This window comes from Balaenoptera ricei, chromosome 9 (assembly GCF_028023285.1).
Source record: "Balaenoptera ricei isolate mBalRic1 chromosome 9, mBalRic1.hap2, whole genome shotgun sequence".
NCBI classification, from domain to species: Eukaryota; Metazoa; Chordata; class Mammalia; order Artiodactyla; family Balaenopteridae; genus Balaenoptera; species Balaenoptera ricei.
The window spans coordinates 11,513,738-11,541,167 of record NC_082647.1 but is presented as its reverse complement, the minus strand read 5'-3'; the positions used below and the strand labels follow the sequence as shown (position 1 = coordinate 11,541,167).

Sequence of the window (27,430 nt, the reverse complement as noted above, 5' to 3'; positions counted from 1 at the left end):
TGAGACATAGGCTTAGATACTTACATACAAACACACGCAAGTCCTGGGAAGAATGCCGGAGGAACACACACCTTGGGAGACATGAACTCAGATAATGCATGGAGGAAAGACCTGGACAGGCTGCTTTAGAGATGCACGTTCCCAGGCCCTAAGAGACGCCCTCTTAGGGAGTCAGAGGGAGAGGAAGGAGAAGAGGGAGGGGCCGGGGCAGGGAGAAAGGTGGAGAAGGAGCAGGATACACCCTTCCTCATAAAGGGAGAGACAGGTAGCCATCCAGGAAGCAAAATTAACATGGAGGCCTGATGATACACATGCAAATACAGACGGACACAGAAACTCAGAAGTTCAGAGAGACAGACTGGCCGAGAGATGAACATCAACAGAAAAAAGATCAGCATGGGTCCGGCTCAGGTAAAGACCTGAGGAAATACTGGGGAGAAGAAACTCCCAGGCAGGTCTGAGAGACCTAGCCGGGCCCAGGAGAGGCCCCGCTCTCCGCTCTGCTGGCCCCACGCCCTCGGGTGGCCGCCGCCGGCCGCGGTCCCGCCGGCCCCGCGCTCCCCTCCCGGCCCGGCCGGCACTTCCCAGCTCTGACGCGGGCGCTCCCTTCACACCAATGAGGCTGCGGCGCGGACGGGCCCCGGCCCTCCTCCAGGAAGGTGTGTCCCTGGTTTCCTCACCTGAAACTTCCGAAGAGAAGCAGATCCCTCCCTCCCGGCCGGGCGGGGCGGCTGGGCGGCCGGGGCCTGCGCTGGGGACTGCCGTCCGGCGCCGGGGACCCGAGGGGACTCTTGGGCCAGGACAGCATGTGACACTTCCCAGGTGGGTGCCCTCCTCCCCCGCGGCTCCCGTCTCCCGGCGGGCGGCTGTCGAGCCCCGGCGGAGGTCAGGGAGTGGCGGGAAGGGCCGGAATCTAGGCCTTCACCTTGGGACCTGCCGCGGCTGGGTGCCGGGACGCAGGCTCCGGAAAGGGGGGGCTGGGCAGATAGGCAGAGCCCGGGGTGTAGGACCGAGTACCTTGGTCTGGAAGAGGAGGGAAGCTGGACGAAAGGTTCTTGCCTGGAAAAATTTGCTTCCGGCCTGGTCCCCGCCTTGCAAATGGGCACCCTGCCCCTAGGTGTTCTGCGGGCCGGTAATGAGGGCTCTTTCTTCAAAGGCTAGGCCCTGGGGAAAGCTAACCCCTATAATAAGGAATCACTGAGATTCCCTTTGTGGACGTACTCCCTCCCTGGAGATGTTCTGTTGTCTCCTTTTTTCTTAACCAGGCCTGGGCCTTCCTTCCCTTATCTTCCTATGGGTTCGCATACTGTGTATGTCTAAGTACATAGCTCTTCCCTGTTAGCCGAGGTGCTTTAACCTGTAAACAACAACGGCTCCTGCCCTGCCCTCCACCCGGTTTCCCCACGTACGGGGAGGGCTTCCAAAGCTCCATGTTGATCACAACATCGCATTCAGAACTTGGGGAAGTGGGAAGAGAGCTCTTCAGAGCTGGGGTGCTGGAACACCCTGCTGAGGTCTAGAGCACCATTCATAACCTCCCTCCAGCAAGACTGTCCTAGGAGAGCCCATCCCGCTGGGTGCCACTGGATTCTCAGATCTCAGCCCCTGCTCTCCTTCCTGGATCCGGGATTCCCAAGACAGATTTGCCCTCCTGTCTCCCAAGGAGTGAGGAGTGAACTCTGGCTGGGACTCTTGTCAGATTGAGAGGGAAAGGTGTGTCCGACAGACAAGGGAGGGAGAGTGACTTTCTTTTCTAGCTTCTTCCCCCATTTGCTCCCCCACTGCAGTCCTGGGTCTTGCATCCTTGGCTACCCCAGAAATCTCAGCTCGTGGCTAAACAGCTCCTGATGTGGCCCCTTGTTCAGACTTCCTGGTTTATCTACACCTGGGCCCTGGCAAAATGGGGGTCATTTGTTAACCAATCTGTGGGCCTGAAACTGGAGCCATGTCCATTGAGGGGATTCTTGGGGGGCTGGGGAGGGGAAAGGATGTGGGGTGTCAATTCTGAGTGAGACTGTCCGGCAGGAGGAAGGTCTGTCATTGTCTTGGTGGGGAAGAGAGAGAAGTCAGGCTGTGGGGGAAGGAATCCCCCTTATCAAAAGGATACAGTGATTCTAAATATAGTCAAGAGTCTTTATAGATTAGGGGTCCCTAGAGCGTATGGCTCTCCACAGCGCGGTCTCTCTGGGGTTGCCTGTGCCTGCATTAAGCACAGTGTCTGTGGGATAGACAGGAACATGTCATTCATGGTGTCTGGTGTGGTCAGTCACTATGTGGTATGACAAGAACAGGATCAGTGTTACTCAAGTGTCACTCAAGTGGTGTAAACCCAAACAGATGATTTACAGAATCTGGTGTAGACAGGGGTGAGTCACTCACCATGTCTGTGGAGTGAACAGGAGCTGGTCATGTGTAGTGTCTACAAGGTGGACCAGAAGAAGGTGACCGTCAGGGTCTATGTTAAGGACACAAGCGGGTCACTCACACTCACATCTGTGTGGATGGCACCAGGGCCACAGGTGGGCTTGTGGGGTATATTTCAGCATTGCCACTAATGATGGTCTGTGTGAGCCCATCAGGGCTACAAGGCAGTGGATGATGTGATATTTTCAGACATTAGGGGTAGATAGAGGTGTTTATTACAGTTTTCACTTGGATGATGGGGCTTTCCTAAAATGGGTAGAACACAGGTCTTAGCAGTTAGTGGTCCAGAAAGCTACTCTTATTTTGATGTCTTTGTAGCACTGAGGGCAATAATGTGAAACAGTGAATAGCGGCATCCATCTACGTGGTGATCTTATTTTTGAAATCAAAATGAGAACATCTCTTTTGATTTGGTGGGTATTTTCCTAAAATAGCATATAGGCGATACAGTGTAAATGCAGAAGTGTTGTAACCTCAGGAGTATCTCAGTGATTTGTGGTGTAAGTCAGAATATTTGAAACTGACACTGCTAGACAATCCAGGAAGCATGGTCCTCAAAAGTACACATGGCACTTGACACTGGATTGAAGAAGAAGCAGTGTAATGGGGGTGGGAGATAAGGAGGAGGGATATCTTTGAAATACAGATTGATGTCTGGTGACTTGAAATGGACAAGAGCTAAGGTATTGGGGGCTCTAAGGGGACTATTGAATTCTATCACACGCTGTGTCAATGGGGTGACTTGGAGCTTTGTCTTGAAAGAAGTCGCATGTGAACAGGGGCAGCAGATGCAAAAATTGCCCTGGTCTGGAGGGAGGCCAGATCGCCATGGTGCCATGCTCTGTCTTTGCCTGTGCTCAGATAAAAATGATTATTCACCCCCAGTGCAGAAGAAGATGAGGAGGTGACTCTTACAAAGTGGGAAGTGCAAAACAAATCTCTCTCCTGATGCCCTTATGTGAGCAAAACCATGTTTTACAGATTTCTTTTAGCTTTGTCACGTTCTAGACTTGTAATGCCTGATTGTCATAGGATTATAGGACAGGACCAAGTACAGGGACATGGGGGCTGAGCCGGTGACCACCAGTATTTCCAAAGGGGTAAAGATAATGTTAGAAATAGTGTCAGTGGGGTTGCAGGAGACAGACACACATTGTGTCACTAGAGTGGAACTGAAGATGTTCGCGTAGCGCATGCTGTCTGTAGATGTAACCTGAGTATAGCAGAAATACGCTGTGTGTTTAGAGGCTGCTCGTTTTAAGGACATGAGAGTGTCTGTGAGTATAGGACCAGGACAGTACACGTGCCAGTGAGGGGAGGCTACAGGTTTAATCACAAGGTCTCCTTAGGCAGGTGGGAGCCAAGTTTCAGAAAGTGTTTACGGTGAGTAAGTATATTATTTAACGTGTGGTTGGGAAAACAGGGTCACGTCACATCACAGTATCATCTGTAGTGATTATAATGTTTTGTACTTAGGGCTGGATGTAGGGGCCAAATCACACACTGTGTCAATTACCTGGAAAAGGACGTAAAAGCCCTTCTACACATTACGCTTGTGTTAGACACGGCCCTTTACCCCATAGAGATGGGTATCTGTGTCTATGAGGTGACCAGGAGCTTGTCACATACTACAGCTGCCGGGTGGCTAGGGAAGTACCCACGTGGTGATGTCAGGCTCTCCTGCGTAGAACCTGCAAGAGTGGTTTATTTTTATTTTATTTATTTATTTTTATTTATTTTGGCCGTGTTGGGTCTTCGCTGTTGCGCACAGGCTTTCTCCAGTTGCGGTGAGCAGGGGCCACTCTTCGCTGCGGTGCGCAGGCTTCTCATTGCAGGGGCTACTCTTGTTGTGGAGCACGGGCTCTAGGCATGTAGGCTTCAGTAGTTGCGGCGTGTGGGCTTCAGTAGTTGTGGCACGTGAGCTCAGTAGTTGTGGCTCGTGGGCTGTAGAGCACAGGCTCAGCAGTTGCGGCACACGGGCTTAGTTGCTCCGTGGCATGTGGGATCCTCCTGGACCAGGGCTCAAACCCGTGTCCCCTGTATTGGCAGGAGGACTCCCAACTACTGCACCAGCAGGGAAGTCCCTGCAAGGGTGGTTTAGTGTGTGTGTGTATGTATGTATGTTTATGCAAGTGTGTATGCACGTGCACTATTCCAGGACAGCAGGCATTTGGGGCTTTAAGCCTAGACCAGACAGGAAAGGTGTGAGTCCAGGTGCAGCTGTGAGTTCTGTAAGCCCCCAGGGTCTTCTCTGGACTAGAGACTGGCCAGCTTTCTTACAGCTGGACTTCTGGTTGCTTATGGTAGACTGAAGTCAGGAGGCCCTGGTTTGAGTTCACCTGTGCATTTGCTTAGGAAACTTGAGCAAGTGCGTAGGTTATCTGAGTTCAGTTTCCTCATCTGTAAATTAGGCGAAGTTTTCTATGTGTCTCTAAAAGTCCTTCCAGCTCAGAAATCCTGTATTTCTCTCCTACACTTTCTGTCTTTCTCTCTTTCTCTGTCTCCAACAATACTTACAATCCCTAACATTTCTATTACCATCAGTGTTAATAATGCACTTTTTTATTTTTTACGTTGTCATGTTTAATCTTTGTTAGAAGTCCTTGGAAAGCGAGTGTATTATCCCCTTTCTAAAGATAAGAAAATGAAAGTTCAGATAAATTCCATGATTTCTACAACTGTGTGAAAATTATCAAGATGCAAAAAAAAGTAGAACTAAAAGTAGGACAGCACTCTTTTAACTCTGTGTTCTTCCTTTCTTCATTTATCCATGCAGTGAATCTTTGTTGAGGGACAGGTAAGCCCCAGGCAGAGGGGATTGAGCAGTTAAATACGGCAGTGTCTGTGTTCTCATGAAGTTCATGGTTTAACCTAGAAAATAGACACTAAATTTGTAACTACAAGTGCAATGAGTGTGAGAAGAAGTAAAGGGTTCTCTGGGCAGGAGAGTAGGATTCCAAGTAGAGAAGCAGCACATGTGAAGGCCTACAGGTGAGAGAGGGAGGTGAGCCGAGGGGACTGAAAACCGACAGGTGTTGACAGGGGATGAGTCCACTAGAGAGGAAGGCAGAGGCCAGGTTGTGGAGGGCATGTAACCCACAATGGATATTTGGGTTTCATCCCAATGGCAGCAAGAGGTTACTGAAGAACTTAAACTAGAAGTGGGGCTTTTAAGGATCACTCAGGTGCTGGGGCGAGAATGCCTTGGAAATAGGGGAAAAGCAGCCGTGTGGAGGCCAGCGGCCAGCTGTGCCCCATGTGCAGTGGCCTGGGTACGAAAGGGCAGCAGGGTGGACCAGGCTGTAGCAGCGGAGATGGAAAGAAGTGGACAGACTTGAGGGATACTTAGGAGGCGGGGTCCATAGGACTTGGTGACTGATTAGATATGGGGAGTGTGGGCCAGGAGGGAAATAAGAATTTTATTCTGTGATGGAAAAATATTTATTGAGGGCTTAGTCTGGGCCAGGTATTGTGTATTAGGTGTAGACAGTTGAGCAACACAGATATTGTTTTTGATCTCGTGAAGCTTACCGCCTATTGTTGGAGATAGATGATAAATCAAAATACGCACGTAACTATATAATTATAATTGTATAAATGCTACAGAGGAGAAGTAAAGTGAACTCTGGTTGATAAGTGCTACAAAGAGGAGCACGGTAACCGAGTTAGAGGATTGGGGAACACTTAAGGGGTTACAGCAGGAAAATGTAGTCTCACAAATAACAAGAAAGAGTATTTCTAATGTCAAATTTGTGTCCAATGTAGTGTCAAATGCTGGCAAGAACCACCAAAATAAGCGTCCATAGAGTCTTGTTTGGAGTTAACAAGTTAAGGTTGTAGGAGAGATGGGCAGAGTGGTGCTATTGAAGCTCAGCTAGAGGTAGGTGAGATGTGAGGATATGAAGACAGCAGATGTGAAGAATTCCATTTACACACTGGAAAGACGAGAAAGACATGAACATGCTTAAATTCTGGTGGGATGCTTCCAACAAAGAAGGTGAAGGTATGAAAGAACGAGATAATCCATAGCATCAGGTCCCGAAAAGGCAGGCTAAAGAAGGGGGCACTTAGAGAGGAGGGATGCTCTTGCATTGTCAGAGGGGCAAGGTGGACACAGTGAAGTGTGGGTCTCTCTCAATTGCAAGAAACTGAAGCAGTTCCTCTCCGCTGGTGTGTAAATTCTTTGCAAAGTGGGAAAGAGAGGTGGAAGGTCAATAACGTGGGCAGTAATGAGAAGAGTTCACACGGTTGGTGGAGAGAAGGGGAGAGTAAGATAGTGAGGGGTACACAGTTTGATGGACCTCATTGAAGTGGGTACCCATTGGATCTGCTCTGGGTCTCATCTATTAAGTCTAGTTATCATTCTGCTTTACAACAGCTGCCTCTATAATTGAAAAACAATTTTTTTGTTAATTAGTTACAGACTCTGCCAGACACTGTGGGAAATAAGATGAGTGAAATCCAGACCCTCTATAAAGGAGATTACACGATGCTGTAGTACCTCAGACACTGGCCGTAATGGCCAGACCTGTTTTAATCCCCTCAGCAGCTTAGGTGGACGATCCCCCTCCAGACACTGCTTCTCTGGGCTCTTAGATCTAGAGTGTGTCACTCACAGTGTCGGGGAGTTATATGGAGCTGAGTCACTCTTGGTGCCCAGAGAGTAGACAGGGAGACACTATGACATAATACAATCTAGAGGGTAATGACCACTGGGAATGCTTGGTGCTCTTTGACAACGGTCTTGTGCTCTAATTTAATTGTTTATCATCTGTGTCTCCCACAAGAGACACAAGGCTCCATGAGGACACAGTCTTTGTTTGCCTTGTCCACTACTGAAAGGGTCACTTGGTAAATATTTATTAAATGAATAAATCAGTGACAAGTTTTATACAGGCTGTTGCTTATTTTGTGAAGTACTTTTTGTCTCAAAGAATGACAGTAAATGGAACCAAAGAAATCATCACACACTTGTACTTTATGGTCTGTCCCTCTGATACATAAAAGCAGAAGAGGGGATAGAAAGTTTGTCTCTTATTCCTCTTTAGGATTCAGCCCTGATGGAGGCTGAGGAGCCCCAACACGGAGCCTCGACTCCCATTCCTGCCAGAGTGGAATTCAGTGTTATCCTGGCAGCTCCCATGAGAAACAGGCAGACCCCTGCCTTGGAGCCTGAAGCTGAAGAGGGCGAGGACCCATCCTATCAGTGGGCAGGGAGACACTCACTCTTGGACACCCAGCAGAGACACGTAAGGGGTGTGAATGACTGTGCAACTGAGAGCATGACCTCTTTTCCCATCGAGGCCTCTGCAGATGTGGAGACCAACCAGGAAAACCTGATGGCTGAGGCCTGTGACCCTCCAGAGCACCAGGAGGCAGGGCCCCAGCGCCCAGCAGATAGACAGGCAAGGCCGCCAGCTCCCGCAGAGCTCTGGGCCTGCCCCAACCAGGGTGAATATCTAGACACGGCCTCAGTATCCAGTGAACTGGGTAGCAGCATGGAGGTGGAATTTAGACCAGAACTCACTTCTTTGATATTGGAAACCGGACAAGCCGAAGAAGAGGAGGAAACTTCCCCAGACACCTCTGCCCAGACCAGATGTGGGCCTTGCTGTGAAGAGCGCCCTGCAGAGACCAACCAGCCACAGGACTCAGAAAGTGGACCTGCCAGGCAGGGAAGTCCAGAGAGAGAAGGGGCCCTGTGTCTCCAGAAGGCCGAGGAGCTGGAGGGCGAGGGGCAAGGGGAAGAGAGACTTCAGGGGGCGGGAACTCCGCGGGAGGATGTTTGTTCTGATGGGCTTTCGGGGGAGCGGGCGCAGATGGGAGAACAGGTTCGCGGTACGGAGGAAGAACAGAGACAAAAAGAGCAGCAGAGTCAAGATGATGTGATGCTTGCAGAACAAGGAGAAAGCAAGGGCCGTAGCGGGGAATTGGGAGGTCTGAGTTCTGGTGAGTGGGACTGGAGGACCCAGGGCCACGGAGATCTAGAACGAGGGGAACGGAAGAGCGGCGAGTTGACGGGGCCAGAGGAGAGTACGGTGGAGGCTCGGTACGAGGAGAATCAGAGCTTAGTGGGGAAATCAGTGAGAGTCACCGGGAAGCAAGAAGATCAGGGTCTACAGGGGAAAGTGATGCCAGTAGAGGGGCAGGAGGAGAAGGTAGGGTCAAGCAGCGAGGAGGAGCCTGGCGGTGGGCATGGGGACACCCCGGGGGGAGGGGGAGGAGAGAGGCGTACAGAGGAAGGAGGAAAGCATGATGTCCCTGCCGCACTGGCTCTGGTGGCCCCTGAGGTCTCTTCTCCTCACGACTTGTTTCCAGATGCCTGTTGTCCCACAGCCAGGATCCCCGGGACTCAGGCAGAGCCTAGGGCCGAGGAACCGTCCCCTGGAGCTCCTACCCTGGAGCTGGCAGGATGGTCCCAGCAGCTCATTTCTTTACCTCATTCCTTTCCTGCCGCGGAGTCGCCTGACCAAGAAACAGCTCAGTACAACCAGCAAGTGGGCTCTGAGCTGGGGAAGGGGACAGCATCCAGCCGGGGAGGGGAGGGCGTCTCTGCGACCCCTCCAAGGACAGCAGCGTCAGCTTCTCCCAGCCCTCCCGAAGTCTCCCCCGGCGTGACTGCCTCATCGTCTGCCGGCCCCCAGGTCGCCTTCCCCAGGAGGGAGCCCTCGGTTGCTGCATGTTCTCCGGAAGCCTCCAGAGCCTCTCGACCGGCCGACAGCCCACCTCCCTGTGGGGCTCCTGAGAACGCTGCAGCTGCGCGCCACGGCTTCCCCTCAGCAGGTCAGGCCAGCCCTCACGCTCCTCCAGGCATCCGCACTGGGGCGGCCCAGCACCTGAGGAGCAACTCCTTGCCGGGCTCTCACGGGACAGAGCCGACTCCGGACCTGGAGGGAATATCACTCTCCTTCTCCCACTCAGAGTTGCCCCAGAGACCCCCCAAACCTGCCATCTATGGCTCTGTGATCCCAAGAAGGGGCAGGAAAAGCGGAAGGGACTGCGCCATCATTCCAGAATCCTCAAGTTCACTACCCACTCCAGGGCAGGACTCTCAAGAATTTGCCTCAAATCCAGCAAGGCCTGGCAGCCCCCAAAGCGGTCAGCCGTGGGCCTCCACACATCCCTCAGCGTTCGCCCCAGAATCTCCTGCCCGTGGCTCTTCCCCACCCACTGTCTCCGTAGATATGAGGATCCGTGAGCCTCCACCCCCTCCTCCCCCGGAGAAGAGGCGCATCCACTCTACGGCGGAGGGAGACAGCCATCGCTCTGCCGTGGTCCCCACGCTGAGACGGTATAGCCATCCTCCGCCGCTGGCCCTAGGTTTAGGGCTACACGGCCACCTCAAAGGCCCACTGCCCCGAGTTCCTGACCCCCTTGTGGCAAGGCAGCACCGACCCCTGCCTTCCACTCCGGACACCCCCTACCATACTCAGACCTCTTTCTCTCCCAGGCAACGATACAACAAGCCATTGCCCCCAACTCCCGGTTTGCCTCAGCCACAACCTTCTCCTGTTTCTTCTTCGAGGAGCTCAAGGATCTACAAGCCTCTCCCCCCGGTCCCTATCGTGACTCCTCCTACTGAACCACCACCGTTACCCCCAAAGTCCAGGGAGAGGAGCAGTTGCACTCAGGCGGGACTCGGGAATTCAGGGGGTGAGGCCAGGACCAGGCCAGTTTGTCAAGAGTGGACCATCTCCACTCCCCATTCGGTGGGACGTGTCTCCTGGCCTCCGGCCACGGGCAGATCGACAGACTCTTTGGTTCCCGCCAGTAGGAGTAAGAGTGAAGTGCCCCCTGGCATGGCTTTCAGTAACATGACAGCTCTTGTAAATCCCTCTTTCCTGACCACCCCCTGGACTCTGGAGGTCCAGGGACCCACCTCAGAAGAGTTTGAGGTCTCTGCCAGAAGATCTTTGAGAAGAACAGCGCCCCAAAAAGGAGCCGGTGGCCTGAGGAGGTCGGATCTAGGCCGAGCAAGGCAGCCAGAAAAACCCGGCCATCCCCATCTGGAGAAGGCGTCCAGCTGGCCTCACAGACGGGACCCAGGGAGACCAGCGGAGGGCAGCAGGGGACAGGCAGTGGTCCCTAGTGAGGGGTCGAGTAAGCACAAGCACTGGCATCGGCAGGGCCTGCGCAGACCCTCCATCCTGCCCGAGGGCCCTTCAGGTGAGTGAGGAGCCAGGACCGCGGTGACATCCGTGTCGGACCGAGCGCTCCCCAGCTCTTTCCTCCTCGTCCATCTTCTGTCCCCCAGCCCCCTGCTGATCTCTCCGCTGGCTTCGCTCACCCGCATACACAACCCCTGGGCAGAGGAAAGTCCTGGAGACCCCCTCTGAGTTCATGGTGATGCCCCTTCTTCTCCTTCCATCACCCAAGCATGGTGTGCTTTTATTGTGTATCTCTTTTTCCCAAGATTGTTCCGGACCTCCCCCCCTCACTCCGCCCCTACTTTCCAGTTACAAACACCTGCTTGATGTCCTTCCAGTAGAAGAGAAGGCATCTTCTACTTGTCCAGTTCATATTCTGACACGAGGGACGCGGACAGACCTGGTACCATTGTCCTCAAATGCTTTCGACTTTGGCACTTTCCTCTCTCACAGATTCCCAGCTGAGCCCTGCTACCCACCTGCCACCCCCCACGCCCCACACTGATGCCTGCATCTCCCACTCTAGATCTTATGTTCTTTGGCTCTGTCTGAATGCCCCTTCTGAAGTCTCAGTTACTTTACCCATTTCCATTTTCCGACACAGGAGGTCCAGCCGTGGAAAAATCCCCTAGCCTTTCAGACGCCATTGTTTTTCGGTGAGTCACCCTCTCTCCTAATGGATACGGTTTTACTCTTTTTTCTTAGGATACTGAGATTTTCATTAGTTGACAAAGGTTCTGGGACCCTGTCTTTTCCAGGGTTAAGGAGGGGAAGAGGCAGACACCAGGTTTCCAGGGTAGGGAGATTTTTTTATCTATCTGCTTCTATCAACTGAGTCCAAATCTCCCATCCCTATAGGCCATTTGACCCCATGAACTAAACCCCACCCCCGTAAAAAAAGCTTGACATCCAAAAAAGCTTCAAACTACCCAAAAGTGGGTCAGGCTACAACTTGCCTCTCCAGGGGATTTGGCCCTGACATTCAGTGGTTAGAGACTGTCTTATCTGTAGTCACCTGGGGCTTCTCCGTGTCTGAAGGCCAGCAAGCACCACAGAGCCCTTCTTGACTCCACAGGGAGAAAAAGCCAAAGGAGGTGATGGGAGGCTTTTCAAGACGTTGCTCGAAGCTCATCAATTCCTGTGAGTACCTTGAAACAGAACTGTGGACCCACACGAGTGTTCTGCCCAAGACTGGAGAGGGGTTCCTGGCTATCAGCAGTGGGGCAGGGATATCTGTAGGGAGAGAGAGATGCCAGGAGAGCCAGAAGCAGCTTGGTGGCTTCTGTTTCTGTGCCTCAACTCCGCGGCTCCCTAATTCTCTCCCTCTCCCATGCTTCTTCACCCCTGTAGCTCAGCTGCTTTACCAGGAGTACAGCGATGTGTTTCTGAACAAGGAGATCCAGAGCCAGCAGCGGCTGGACAGCCTGACAGAGGCACCGGAGCCCGCCTCTCCCCGGCAGCCCCGAAAGGCCTTGGTCTCCTCGGAGTCCTACCTGCAACGCCTCTCCATCGCCTCCAGTGGCTCCCTCTGGCAGGAGATCCCCGTGGTGCGCAATAGCACCGTGCTGCTCTCCATGACCCACGACGACCAAAAACTCCAGGAGGTACCTAGCAGGGCAGGGTGGGCCAGGGGAAGAGGCTACAGGAGGGAAAGCAAAGTCTCACTGCTCTCGTCCTTATCTCCTACTCCCCACCACCACCACGAGCGGGCTGTCCTTACCACGTACTCCCCACACACACGTATTCACCACGCACACGTGCACACCATGACGGTGGGTCATCCCCACTGAATTGCTTTCTGAATGTCCCCACTCTCCCTCCTCTCTACCTCCTCATGCCATTGCCCATTAACTCCTCCCTGTTACTGGTTTGAGCTCATACAAAGTGACCATGATGCCCCTGAGTTTGTTGGGAGGCGTGTGGAGTTAATCTAGTTATTCTAGTTAGTCTAGCTTCAGGCTAGACTAAAATTTCCTTCTTCAACCAGGGTTTCAGTCTACACTAAAGTTTTCCTCTTCAACCAAGGAGCATGCAGGGGCTTTTTGTTGGGTCCCTTGAAGAGTGGACCTTGCAACTGTCCTGTGATTTTGGTCTTCTAGAGGCTTTTGAATGACCATCAGTCTCTGCTTGGTCCTTACTTCCAATAGCAAGACTATAGGAAAGGCTGTTGGTCTGATGTTAAGTTACTACCATTAATATGTTTTACATGGAGAGCGTATCTTAATAATCAATCTAAAATATGGGTTAAAACCTTTCTTCCTGGCAAGACAATATGGCACAATGGAAAGGCATTATGGAACAATGTTTAAGTATTTAGGTTCTGGCTTAAATGACCTGGATGTGAAGCCCACGTTAATATTTGCTAGCTATTTAACTTTGGCCAAATTACTTGATCTTTCTAAGTTTCTGTTTTCTCATTTGTAAAACTGGGTTGCAAAGAGCTACTGGGAGAATCAAAAAAAGGTAAGTTCCTCTTCATAGCAGTACTATTTATAATAGCCAAGACATGGAAGCAACCTAACTGTCCATCAACAGATGAATGGCTAAAGAAGATGTGGTATATATATACAAATAGACTCACAGACATAGAAAACAAATTTATGGTTACCCGGGGTGGGAGAGAGGATAAATTAAGAGCTTGTGATTAACAGATGCACACTGCTATATATAAAATAGATAAACAACAAGGACCTACTGTATAGTATAGGGAACTATATTCAATATCTTGTAATAACCTATAATGGAAAAGAATCTGTAAAAGAATATATATATGTGTGTGTATGTGTGTATACCTGTATGTGCATGTATATATATATATATGTACAACTGAATCACTGCTGTACACTTGAAACACTGTAAATCAACTACACTTCAATTAAAAAAATATTTTTAAAAAGTTCCTAGTACATAGTAATCAATCAAAAAATGTCTACCACTTTATTTTTTTTTTTTACTGAAGTATAGTTGATTTACAATACTACATTAGTTTCAGATGTGCAACATAGTGGTTCAATATTTTTATATTTTTTATTTAAAGTTATTATAAAATAATGGCTATATTTCCTTGTACTGTATAGTATATCCTGGTTGCTTATTTATTTTATATGTAGTAGTTTGTACCTCTTAATCCCATACCCCTATCTTGCCCCTCCCCTCTTCTCTGTCCCCACTGGTGACCCTAGTTTGTTCTTATATCTGCGAGTCTGTTTCTGTTTTGTTATATACATTTGTTTGTTTTATTTTTAGATTCCACATACAAGTGGTAACATAGAATATTTGTCTTTCTCTTTCTGACTTATTTCACTAAGCATAATACTCTCTAGGTCCATCCATGTTGTTGAAAATGGCATAATTTCATTATTTTTGTGGCCAAGTAATATTCCAGTGTGTGTGTGTGTGTATATATATATATATATATATATATATATATATATATATATATATATATATACCACATCTTCTTTATCCATTCCTCTGTTGATGGACACTTAGGTTGCTTCATTATCTTGGCTCTTGTAAATAATGCTTCAGTCTCTTGGCTCTTGTAAATAATGCTGGTATGAACGTTGGGGTGCATGAGTCTTTTTGAATTAGTGTTTTCATTTTCTTTGATATATACCCAGGGGTGGAATTCCTGAATCATATGGTAGTTCTATTTTTAGTTTTTTGAGGAACTGCCATACTGTTTTCCATAGTGGCTACACTAATTTATAATCCCACCAATGGTGTACTAGGGTTCCCTTTTCTTTCTCCACATCCTTGCCAGTATTTGTTATTTGTAGACCTTTTGATGATAGCTTTTTGCCAGGTGTGAGGTGATATCTTATTATAGTTTTGATTTCCATATCTCTGATGATTAGCAATGTTGAGCATTTTTTCATGTGCCTGTTTGCTATCTGTATATCTTCTTTGGAAAAATGTCTATTCAGTTCTTCTGTCCATTTTTTAGTCAGGTTGTTTGCTTTTTTGATATTGAGTTTTATGAGCTGTTTATATACTTTAGGTATTAAACCATTATCGGTCATATCATTTGCAATAGGTTGTCTTTTTGTTTGTCGATGGTTTCCTTTGCTATGCAAAAGCTTTTAAGTTTAATTAAGTCCCATTTAAAAAAATTTTGCCTTTGTTTATTTTGCCTTAGGAGACAGACCAAAAAAAATACTGCTACAATTTTTGTCAAAGAGTGTTCTGCCTATGTTTTCTAGGAGTTTTATGGTTTCTGGTCTTACATTTAGGCCTTTAAATCATTTTGAGTTGATATTTAATACAACCCCTATCAAAATACCCATTATATTTTTCATAGAACTAGAACAAATAACCCTAACATTTATACAGAACCACAAAAGACCCCAAATTGCAAAAGAATCTTGAGAAAAAAAAACAAAGCTGGAGTTATCATGCTCCCTGATTTCAGACTATACTATGAAGGTACACTAATCAAAATGGTATGGTATTGGCACAAAAGCAGACACATAGATCAATGTAACAGAGTAGAGAGCCCAGAAATAAACCCACAAACTTATGGTCCATTAATCTATGACAAAGGAGGAAAGCATATACAATGGAGAAAAGATAGTCTCTTCATAAGTCTGGGAAAACTGGACAGCTACTTGTAAAATAATGAGATTAAACATTTCCTAACACTGTATACAAAACATTTACTACTTTAATTTCAAATCAGGCTGACCTGGATTTAAATCCTGGATCACCATTTACTAGCTGTGTAACCTTAAGCAAGGTATATAACTTCACTAAATCTCAGTTTACTCATCTAAAAATCAAGGATAATAATGACTACTTTTCAGGGTTGCTGTGTGGTTTAAATGAAACAACACATATTTAGCTTTTAGCATGGTATCTGGTGTATAGTTTGATACACATTAGTGCCATATCCTCCCTCTTTCAGAAGTGGGAAGGAGTAAAATTTTGGCCGTAAGGACTTATGGATAAACAGTGCTTTTACCAAGCCAAACAGGTATACATTTTTAGGTTTTTTGAAGCTCACACTTGGGGGCCTTGTGCTGACCTCAACTTTTAAAGCATATGGAAGATATTTAGAAAATCACTGGTCTGCCCATATTTATGGCCCAAACAGTGGGCAGATGATATGAACCCTAGCTCTCTTTCACCAACTCCAGAATTCAAGGAAGTCCACCAGGGCTCCTAGGCCAGGCCTGGTCTCACGTTTCTGAGAAGAAAAGCCTCTATACTTATAGGAACACATATGTTCCTTTCCTGAATTAGCACTTCTGGGAAAAAGTGCTTTCACTGACTCCATTTCTTTTGACTGTCACAACATCTTTGTGAGGAGAGGGTCACTATATCTATACAGATAGGAAAACTGAGGTTCAGAGAGGTTACATGAGCCACCCAAAGTGATATACTCGGCGAATGTTAGAGCCAGGACGCAAATGAACCTTCAGTGTCCTGGTTCAGTGTTGTCGTGTGTGAGCGGCCTCCAGCCATGTCATTAGTTATCCAAGTCATCACCACGGTGTGTGTGTGTTCTTTCTCTTTCCTGTCCATGCATCTGTCTTAAAGCTGCATACTTGGATGAAGAGCATGACCAGGCCAGCTAGAGAATAGGGCTGTGAGTCATTGTGTCTCCTGCTGGAACTTCCCAATAACTGGGCTGTTTCCATTAAACCACAATTGCACCATCTCCTCAAACATCCTGCTTCCTTTCATTGCTCCTCAAACCTCAAATTACCTTCATCCCCTAAATCTGTTCCTCTTCCAGAGTTCTCTAGTTCAGTAAGGAACTCTGTCATTCACCCAGTTACCAAACTCAAAAACTGAGGCATTAGCTGTGACTCTTTCTGTTCTTTTAGCCCCTATTTCTAGCAAATAAACAAGCCCTTCCAAATCTCTCTCCTATATAATTATGAAATTGGCTTACCTCTCCCCATCCCCATGGCTATTTAGACTTTCATCTCTCCTCTGGAATTACTATAACGGTTCCCTAACATGGCTCTCTTGCCCCCTCTAATCTTTTCTTCCTACTGTGCGCAGAAATATCTTTATATGATAGAAAACAAATTAGATCAAGTTAGTCCCATACATAAAGCCTCTTTTCATTTCCCCACTGTCTTAAGTCTAAGCTATTTTACCTTCTTTACATAATCCTCCAGACCTCCTCTCTGCCTCTCCAGCTTCATCTCCGGCCACTACTTTGGTACACTTGGTTCCAAGGATACTCAGTTTATTTGAGTTTCTTGAAAGCATCTTTTTCTCTTCCACCTTTGAGGGTTTGCACATGTTTTTCCCTCAGCTTCAAAGGTTCTTTCTCTCTCCTCCCTGATATCAGGTTGGATTCTGGTGTTGACTGTGAGCTCTAAAAGGATCCGTCTTGTTAACCGCTCTACCCCTGAAATATTACACAGTGGCTAACATACGTCAGGGATTCAATAAATGTTTTTAATTAGTCTTCCTCCTCCCTAATCTCCTAGGCCAAATTTGAGCTGATTGTGTCAGAGGCCTCCTACCTGCGCAGTCTACATATAGCCGTGGATCATTTCCAACATTCAGAGCAGCTCCGGGCCACCCTTTCCAACCAGGATCATCAATGGCTCTTCTCTCGTTTACAGGATGTGCGTGACGTCAGCACCATGTGAGTTTCCCCTTCTCCCAAATACCACTCACTCAGCCTCACTCTGTTTAGTCTGTAAACCTCTCATTGGCTTTTTCCTTTTTCAGAACCCTCTCATTGCTCCCTCCATGATTCCCAGTGGCTACAGGGATAGAGAGAGCAAAGAGAGGAGAATGTGAGTGGGTGGTTGGGAACAGTAATGGATAAATGAATGAGAAATGCTTCCTGGGTTGAGGTTTTGGATGTGCTGTGGGCATGCAGAGCGTTGGAGATGAGGTGGGAAACATCCGAAGATCAGAAAACCAGAACAGGATGAAAAGAACAAGAAATGGGATATTAGGACCAGAGAGTTAGATCAGGGGCAAATGAGCGGCAGCCTTGGAGAGAACTCTAGTGCATGGCAAGCGGCACAGAGCTAAGGACAGTCAGTAGAAGTTATTGACTAATGGAGGGAAGAAGTAGCAAGCTCAAGCTATAGCAGGGGTCAGCTGACTCCTCGCTTGAGACCCACAAGTCTGATGAGACTTGTTTTAATCCTGTACAGGTTCCTTTCAGACCTGGAAGAGAACTTTGAGGGCAACATCTTCACCTTCCAAGTGTGTGATGTGGTCCTGAGCCATGCCGCCAACTTCCGCCGGGTCTACCTGCCTTATGTCACCAACCAGACCTACCAGGAACGCACCTTCCAAAGCCTGCTGTAAGACCTGATCCCCATCCCGTCCCCACGTGGGCCCTGCGATGACCTTGCACCAGACCCCCAATACCCAGCCCAGAGGGCTACCCAGAGAGCACATGTTCTTGTGCCTGCTCTGTGATCTCAAGCCCCACCCCGCTTGCAGATCAGACGCCCTCAGCCATCACATCTGGGGCTCCTGTACGTTGGACCCCACCATTCCTTCCCAACCTACAGGCGTTCCACGGAGCCCCCACTCCCCACGCCTTCACTGTGTCCCCCAGTACTCACCAACCCCTCCTCACCCAAGGCTCCCTGCCCACACAGGAATAGCAACAGCAGTTTCCGAGAGGTCCTGGAGAAGCTGGAGAGTGACCCCATCTGCCAACGCCTTTCCCTCAAGTCCTTTCTCATTCTGCCCTTCCAGCGCATCACCCGTCTCAAGCTGCTGCTACAGGTAATGCAGCTCCCACCTCAGCCCACCGCCTGAATCCAAAGGACTGTCCGTTCTCCTGCCACTCTCCCACCCCCTGTGGACAGTGTGAGCCGTCTCCCGTATCACCACCCCCACTCTTCTTTCTCAGAAATGTTTGCTGCTAAAATTTTGTTCCTGAACTTCTCCATTCACCCACCCTCAATCACCTCTTCCTGTTTGCCCATCCTTTCTTTCCATCTGGCTCCCGCCTACGGTTTGTTCTGTAGAACATTCTGAAGAGAACACAGCCTGGCTCCTCAGAGGAAGCAGAGGCCACAAAGGCACACCACGCCCTGGAGGAGGTAGGCGGCTACCACCCCTACTCGGACCCCGCGATGGTCCTTCACAGAGACCTCTTCCCCTGCCCCGGCCCATGACTCCAGAAAGTACAGGCCCCTGATAACGGGATTGCTCAGCTACCTCACTGCACCCACCAAACCTCCAAGCATTCACACCCCACAGCCTCAAGGACACTCCATGCCAAGGGACTATGCTCTCCTACCACAATCCCCAGATTAAATCTTACTTTCACGAAGCCCAGCAATGTTCTGTCAGGTCTCTACAAAGTATACCATAGTCCTAGAGCTTCAGCGTCTTGCTGTATTGGCTCATTTCCAGGCTGGTGGAAAGACTAAAGCTATCACAACCAGTTTCCAGATTTCTTGCAGGGGACACAAAGCCAAAGCCTCTAACAGGGATTTCTTCCTCTCTCTTCACCCTGCTGAACACGCAGCTGATCCGAGACTGCAATAATAACGTCCAGCGGATGCGACGGACAGAGGAGCTGATCTACCTGAGCCAGAAGATCGAGTTTGAGTGCAGAGTAAGTTAGTCCCTTGGGTCCCCACCCTGCCGGGAAGCAGATCCCACAGCTCACCTTCTATCACAGAAGCATCTTGCTCACGGTATCCCAGTCTCTAACCTCATCTCTGCACACCTTCTGTTCTGCCCTGTTTCTGGGGTACCCAAATGCCTACTTCAATCTCCATGATATATTGTTAAGTGAAAAAGGGGAAATGCAGCACTATGTGTATTATATAGTATCTTACCTTTGGTGAAAAAGTAGGGTAAAAATCTGTATATGCATTTGCTTGTGTATACAAAAAGAAACTCTGGAAAGATACATAAGAAATAAAGGACAGTGGTTACCTGAGGGGGAGAGAGTGCCTTTGGGAACTGGGCAGATGAGAGAGAACTTATCAATGTAAGCCTTTATAAAGATATATTTTTGGTACTTGAATTATTCAATATTTTATTACGTCTCCGTCTAGTCTAACCAAAGCAACATAAAATTGAATCCAAATATAGAGCCAAAATCTCTCATCCAAATACAAATATAAAATAAACATTCCACATTCAAATTTCAGCTCAGAACAGATACCATCCTTACCTCCCAAGAAGAGAGGGAAAATCCCTTATCTACATATTAATCATTGTTTAATACCCTTATCACTACCCAAACTCCAGCTCTAGGCAGACCCCACCTAGTTCTCTTTATTCTCATCCCCACATCTGATTCCGACTGCTCCTCTCCTGTCTCTGGTTATAATTGAAGAAAGAACAGATGTCAGAACCACCCTAAACTTTTAACTTCTAAGAGACATATCATACTGTTCTCTGCTTTGTTTGTTCACATGCCCCAGTTGGGTTCTCCCATCTCTTCTTCAGTTCCAGCTTCTAGGGCTGAGCTTTCTCATGTAGTCACTCTCCTGGGATGGACCATAGGCACCTTCCATTTGCCTGAGCTGGGGACATGGGAGCCACGCAGCAGTAGACAATGGTAGTTAGACGGTTCCGAGAGAAACAGAGTTTAAGTGGATGGGTTATGAGCAAGAAGGAAGATGTGAAAGAGATGATTGTCAGGGGTGGGACTTATGAGGAAGAGGCATGGTGAGGAGGGCAGGTCTGGGAGAAAGCCTCATGCTTGTCCTGTCTGTGACACCATCTTCTTTCTCTTCCCTGCTCTGTAGATATTCCCGCTCATTTCACAGTCACGCTGGCTGGTGAAGAGTGGGGAGCTGACAGCCCTGGAGTTCAGCATCTCCCCAGGGCTGCGGAGGAAGCTGAACGCACGCCCGGTCCACCTGCACCTCTTCAATGACTGTCTGCTGCTGTCTCGGCCCCGAGAGTCAGTGACTGGAATGGGAGGCCAGAGCACAAGGGGAAAATAGGAGGAGGCGGGAGGGAAGAACTAAAGGGACAGGGAAGGGTCATGTTCCTATAGAGGAGCCCTTCTCAGTGGCTCACCCCATGGAGTCCAGGTCATGACCCAGAGAGGAGGAAAATGGTCCACAGCAAAAAAGGGGATCCCACCGAATTATGTCCCGAGATCACCTGGCAGGACCTGGACCATGTTATAGACACACAGCAAAATGCAGCAAATTAGCTTATCACATTTTCACATCAGTCTATTGGTGCTTTCTTTGGGCTGGGCTCAGCCTACTAGCCTAGCGTCGATACTTGGCCACTTCCAGATCCTAACTCTTTGGTCCTGAGGGCCTTAGAAACTTTATATTGGCTCTGTTTCTTCAACTCTGTAAAGTGGTAAAGCATCCGTTGCACTGGATATGTGCTTTGCCAAGCCATTGACAAATCTCTCCTAGGAGCAAATTGACACCATCTTATGGTTTTTATGAGAATTTGCAGGCTGCAGATGCTAAGGCCAGGGATTTTTTTTCTTTTTTTAAATGATATTTTTAGTACCACTTAACACCTTACTGTATCATTCCACTAATTCTCACAGTAGCTACATGTTGTTTTTTTTTTTAATTTATTTATTTTTATTTTTATTATTTATGGCTGTGTTGGGTCTTCGTTTCTGTGCGAGGGCTTTCTCTAGTTGTGGCAAGCGGGGACCACTCTTCATCGTGGTGCGCGGGCCTCTCACTATCGCGGCCTCTCTTGTTGCGGAGCACAGGCTCCAGACGCTCAGGCTCAGTAGTTGTGGCTCACGGGCCTAGTTGCTCCGCAGCATGTGGGATCCTCCCAGACCAGGGCTCGAACCCGTGTCCCCTGCATTGGCAGGCAGATTCTCAACCACTGCGCCACCAGGGAAGCCCAAGGCCAGGGATTTTGAATTGGCAAGATAAGAGGGTGGAGGAAGCATGATAACCCTAGAGTCAGGCTGAAAAGCCTTGTGTTTTGCAGGGGTAGCCGCTTCCTGGTATTTGACCACGCTCCCTTCTCCTCCGTCCGAGGGGAAAAGTGTGAAATGAAGCTGCATGGACCTCACAAAAACCTCTTCCGACTCTTCCTGCGGGACAATGCGCAGGGCTCCCAGGCCGAGTTCCTCTTCCGCACCGAGACTCAGTGAGATGGGGCTGGGCAGGGGAGCTGGGGGAAGGGAGGGAGGACAGCCTGGCAAGGAAGTGGGACCAAGGCAGAAAATGTGTCCAGAAAACAGCCACAGTACTGCTTAGTCCATTCTGGACTGGGGAGCATCTAAAGAGCATCCTGAACCCAAACTCCTAGAGCTAATAAATGACTTACAGGAGACTGGGTGGGAGAAGGTGTAAAGTCGCTGTCACTACCAAGGCTTAGCGTCTATTATGCTAAGAAGGACAAAGTCTGTAATTGGATTACTGACGTCCCGCAACTGAACGTGTATAAGCCAGAAATTCCTCAGTGCCCAAGGCTGGGGGGGCATATATGTGAATAAGACATGAAAAAGATAAGCACTGGGGTGCCTTCAGCTTTCTTTGCTCCCACCTTCCAACCTGGTGCTCTGCTGAGCAGAAATCCATAGTATTGAGAATTTTGATTTGCTCATCTTTTTAATATTATTAATAATAAAATACATTCACACATATAAACACTGTGAAGAGTATTAAAAATAATACCTATAAAATCTGGTACACAGTTCCTACCTTAATGAACAATTGTAGCTATTATTGCTGTTATAAAAGATATAAGAAATCTCTTCTTTAAAAAGTTTGACAAGATACTTCGTGGTCTGAACATCCTCATGTTGTAGACACTTTGCATTTTTGTCCCTTAGAAGACACTTCAGGGTAGGATCAATAATACCTGCCCTCATTTATGGAACAGAGGGGCTGGTACAGGTGCAAAACGTCACCTAAGTCAAGTAATCAGATACAGACTCATGTTCTTTGTCTAGCACTTTGGGCAGCATCTTCCTGGAGCAGTAATAGTGTCAGCTCTCAATTACTCCAGGATGTTTGGAAGCAGAGGCTAAGATAATACAAAAACCTTCAGATAATTACAAAATTAGGCTTGGATTATATTACATGACCAAAACAATAGTAGATATATCTCCCTGATCTAATCATGATTACAGAATAATTTTCGTCTCTGAGATATTTGATTGAAGGAAGGTAGGCAGAAGAGTGTCAAAAAGTATGCAAAGTGATAGCGGGAATCTCAACTGAGATGAACATTTTGCTTAGTACACTTCCCAAAATGGAAAATCTACATGTGCATAATTGACAGTTGACTTTATGCCCCTACTTGAAAGGTACAAGATGCCATTAAGAAGATAAGCTTGGAAAGAGAGGGGGAAAGATAAAGGATGACAAGACACATGAACATATAGTTCATGATCCTGTCAAATTTCCATCCAAGTGGAGTCCCATTGACTTTTGTCCTGGATATCATTGAACTAGACAACTTTTTGAACTAGACAAGTCTTTCCCACGGTCCCTTCCCTTCCCTATCATTGGCCCCTGTCCTATACCCCCCAGAGCTGAAGTTGAAGCAGTGACCCTGCTTTGTTTTCTAGAAGTGAAAAGCTTCGCTGGATCTCAGCCTTGGCCATGCCAAGAGAGGAGTTGGACCTTCTGGAGTGTTATGGTGAGTGAAGGTCTAAGAGGGAGAGAAAAATGGTGGGGTCAGAAGTCTCCTTTAGATGCAGGAGTTTAGGACGTTGGGTAGTAACTGAGGGAGGCTTCTATTTATTACTTTTGTCCAAAATTTCAGAGTGGAGGGCTGGTCACTGGAACTTAAACACCTGAGATGCATCTGCTTAAAGTTGCTCGTCACCAGGGCAGTGCCTCCTCCCCAGCACCATACATTCCTTGCCTTGGGCAATAGTTTGCTCTTTTAAAATATCTGTAGATTAGATAGATATTTAGGTTTTACTGACTTGAAGGTCTTGGGGAAATAGGGGGAGAGAGTCCATCTGGAGTAGGGGTTGGGGAGGATAGCAACACAGTAGATTTGTCCTGACCACAACCCCTCCTGTACAGGATGACCTGAGACACTGCCTTTACCCCAGGCTTCCGGGTACTCACGGGCAACCACAGGCACACACATTAGGAAGCGTCTGCATTCATGCTAAGAATGGACTTCTCGGTCTCATGTAAGCCCCACAGCTGTCCTCCAGCAAAGATTCTCTAATTCATATCCGAGAGGAACCGAATTCAAAGGAGCACTGAGCCTTTAGTGACTCAAAAGAACAAACAGATACAGGGGACTTTGTAAAAGGAAGTAGGAGAGCCAGGCTGTAAACGGAGTTCTGCTCAGTGCGCAATCCGTCTGCTGGGCTTCAGTTCCCCAGTAGGTAAGGAAGGCGAGATAATTCTTCCTCCTTCACTGTGATCTTGTGAATGGCAGATATGGATGAGCTTTGGAAATACAAGTACAGATAACAATGCAGTGTTCTGTTTATTTTCTAAGAGAGCCAGTGCAGTGTGGTAGAGTAGAAAGAGCCATAAACCCATGTACGATAGAAGGCTGTGGGTCAGGCATACTCCAGGACATCTTATTTGGAGCTTCAAAACTGTGGAAATTTCTCCTCGTTCACGAAGATATAGAAATACAAAAAATCCAGAATTTCCTTGATCAACTCAGTCATTTATAGATGAGGAAGGGTGTTCAGTGCCTTGCTTAGATCATACCTGGAACCCCACTGGATAAGTCTCTTCTAGTCCCACATCTTGTACCATGAAGAGAATGAAGAATGAGTCACAGACTCAGAATTTGCAAATTAGTTGGAGAGGCAGAACACAAACATGAAACAATTAGGTAAAAGATAAATGGTTTGCCATAAACAGTCAGTTTTAAAGGAGTTTAGAATCCATTGAGGACTAAAGAATCAGGGAAGGTTTCAGTGGGAAGATGGATCTTTAACAGAATATCAATTATTTGTAATAATGAGTCACTAAAAGGTGGTCACAACCTATTTCTCCATCTTCGCTGGGGAAATAGAATTTTTGATTCATTTCAAGTCTGGCATTTCTATTTCCTTATCAACCATTTTGTTCCCTGGTAGAAGATGAAGACTTTTCCAATTGTCTTTCTTGTGTGTAACTTTCAACAGCCCAAACTTTCTCTCTCCCAAGTCCTCCCAAGCTCCCCTTGCAAGTCCTTTCTCATGTTCTAGTCGCCTGCCTTTCCTAACCTCTCTCACACTCTTCTCTTCCAAAGAGTCACCACAAGTACAGTGCCTTCGAGCTTACAAACCCCGAGAGAATGACGAGTTGGCACTAGAGAAGGCAGACGTGGTGATGGTGACTCAGCAAAGCAGTGATGGTAAGAGGGAGAATCCATGAGGAGCAGGCTGGGCATTGAAGGTGGGACACTAAGGGTGGATGTCTTCATTTCCTAGGGCTGCTCTAACAAAGTAGCACAAGTTGGGTGGCTTAAAACAATAGAAATGTATTCTCTCATAGTTCTGGAGACTAGACGTCCAAAATCAAAGTGCTGGCAGGGCCATGCTCCCTCTGAAGACCCTAGGGGAAGGTCCTTCCTTGCTTCTTCCAGCTTCTGGTGGCCCCAGCTTCCTTGGCTTGTGGCAGCATCACTCCAAGCTCTATCTCTTCCCCTTAAGATGACCTCATCTTAACTTTACCAATTACATCTGCAACAACCTTATTCCCAAATAAGACCACATTCTGAGTTACTTGGGCTTAGAACTTCAACATATATCTGGGGAGAACACAGTGCAAGTGGTAAGAGTGGAGAAGGTTCAGGAGCAGGCAGCTGTAGACTGTGCCAGACATACAGCAGCCAGGGTGAGTGCACGGGGCGGCTGGATTTCCCGTGCTGCGGCCTCTCCAGTCCTTTCAGCCTTACAGTTCGGAAGAATTTCTGGGAAGGAGGTCTGGGGGAAATTGTTGTGGGTCTTTTCCAGGTAATTCTTCTTCCCACCCACCTTGTGCCCACAGGCTGGCTGGAGGGCGTGAGACTCTCCGATGGGGAGCAAGGCTGGTTCCCTGTACAGCAAGTGGAGTTCATTTCCAACCCAGAGGTCCGTGCACGGAACCTGAAGGAAGCCCACCGAGTCAAGACTGCCAGACTACAGCTGGTGGAACAGGAAACCTAGCTGTTTTGTGGGAGGAATCCCCTGAGCTTAAAGACAAGATGTTCCTGGACAGGCCTGGCCCCAGAATCTGGCAACAGAGGCCTTCTGTGCACCAGGAACTAGACCTTCTGAAACCCAAGGATAACACCGAGCTGCCAGTCGCTAGTCCCAGGCCTCCTTTTTTTGTGCTTTGTGCTTGGTGGGGGGATTTTCAGGGACTTTGCACTGGACTCTGGGAACCTTTTCTCATAGGAAAAGGGACCAATGGGGCCTAAGCCAAGGAACTTTACTTCTACTACCCTGCGGTACTTAAACGTTCTCTGCTTCCAGAGTACCAATTCCAGTGACCAGAGTTTCCATCATGGCCGTGTGTTAAAGAGAATCTGACCTCAGCCCGTTGGAGGGAGCTGTTTAAGGGGGATGAACACATCAGTTGGGAGGGTTAACCTGGTGACCTTTTAAGGTATCTTCCAACCCTAGAGATATCCCATAATTATCAGGGCGAGGTCAGTGCCTGCGTCTCTGGGATCCATTGGTGGCTATGTGAGGGTGATACTCTCTCACTCTAATAAACTTGGCACTTCTCCGAGTGTTTTCTCCCCAGACCCCTGAACAAGGTTCAGAACGTGGAATCCTATGAGGATTCCAGGCTATTTGATTTAGGTGTCATGAAAGACCATGATGGTGCCTGGGTTATGGTAGTGGTCGACTCTTTCTTTGACTCCTGAGAGTTTGGGCAGTTTTTCTGCTTGTTATGGCCTCAGAGGTTGTGTAAGGAATTAAAGTGAGTTGATGGGTGATGAAAACCCCATTCAAAGCTTCTTTTTTACTGCACCCACAAGTTAAGGTCTAAGCTAGTTTAGGTAGATTTGGAAATCCTACTCTGACCATTCATGAGTTTATATTTTGACTTGAGTTATTGTGAAGGTATCATTACCACTGTTTCATCCTCTTTGTGAGAAGCAGCATGGGGTAGAATCCTAGAATCCTAGATTCTAGAAAAGAGTCTGAGAATCCAAGTCACGAGACCTAAACTCCTGTCACCGCCCGGCCACAATGCAGCTTGTCCACGTCTCCGTTTCCTTAAATGTAAAATGCAAGATCGAACCAAGTAGCCTCCAGACTCCCATCCAACTCTATGATATATGATTCTCTGTCTCCCCTCAGGTTGCCTTTCTCAGTTGAAGAACATCACCCTTTACCTTTTTTTCTCATGTTGAGCCCTCATACAGCGGTGGTAACATCATCTTTTAAGTGGGCTCATTGTGCTTCTTCCCTGGACATTCCACCACTCTGGTTTATCTTTAGGGGGCCTCGAAAGTAGCCTTGCATTGCAGCTTTGTACAAAGGTAAGAATAATATGGTAAACTTTGTCCTATACCCAATTAATGATGATATGACACAATAATATCACTTCTGATAAGACACTTTGTTTTTAATCCATCCTCAAATGTAAGTTAGCTTGCTTAATCTTTAGAAAAGTTATCACTATAGTAATTAAGTTTGGGTTAATATTAATTTATCCTAAACAGGCTGACACTGCTAAAAAAATCGAAAATAGGGATGACTTTAGAGAAGTTCGATTGAGATTTTTCACTCTTTTCATAAAGCTAGCTTTTTATTATTAATATATGATATATTAATATGTATGTATTATAAGTAAACTAACAACTGATTCTTCTTAATAGCAATAACAGTAATTATAATCCAAATTTTTTGTTCACACCAGTATTTGAACACTGGCCATATGGCTCAAACAGAGCCATATCCAACCTTATATTTTCCAGGTGAACTCTCCCTTATTTTCCCAGAGAGGTAAAATATCAACGTCTGAATGATACACGTGTAAAAAAATTTTTTA

At 47.6% G+C, this 27,430-nt stretch overlaps 1 protein-coding gene across 2 annotated transcripts; it reads left to right on the top strand.

The window, feature by feature from the left end:
* Window positions 1–260: 260 nt before the first annotated feature.
* On the top strand, window positions 261–26,380 carry ARHGEF5 (Rho guanine nucleotide exchange factor 5). 2 transcript variants are annotated; one of them, XM_059933156.1, is made up of 15 exons: window positions 261–411; window positions 7,473–10,590; window positions 11,176–11,227; window positions 11,647–11,711; window positions 11,922–12,175; window positions 17,021–17,181; window positions 17,705–17,857; window positions 18,161–18,290; window positions 18,536–18,610; window positions 19,042–19,131; window positions 20,279–20,436; window positions 21,456–21,617; window positions 23,047–23,117; window positions 24,693–24,797; window positions 25,433–26,380. In XM_059933156.1, exons 1-15 carry the CDS (start codon window positions 370–372, stop codon window positions 25,588–25,590), a joined length of 4,794 nt encoding a protein of 1,597 aa, XP_059789139.1. In that variant the 5' UTR covers window positions 261–369; the 3' UTR covers window positions 25,591–26,380. The 2 variants fall into 2 exon arrangements, with proteins under 2 accessions (XP_059789139.1, XP_059789140.1); XM_059933157.1 differs by lacking the exon at window positions 261–411 and adding an exon at window positions 684–822.
* Window positions 26,381–27,430: the final 1,050 nt, after the last annotated feature.

Coding starts and splice junctions, on each gene's coding strand:
- ARHGEF5 (XM_059933156.1), top strand. CDS start 370: ATGAACATCAACAGAAAAAAGATCAGCATGGGTCCGGCTCAG. Junction 412..7,472: donor TCAGCATGGGTCCGGCTCAG/GTAAAGACCTGA, acceptor ATTCCTCTTTAG/GATTCAGCCCTGATGGAGGC. Junction 23,118..24,692: donor GGACCTTCTGGAGTGTTATG/GTGAGTGAAGGT, acceptor TCTCTTCCAAAG/AGTCACCACAAGTACAGTGC.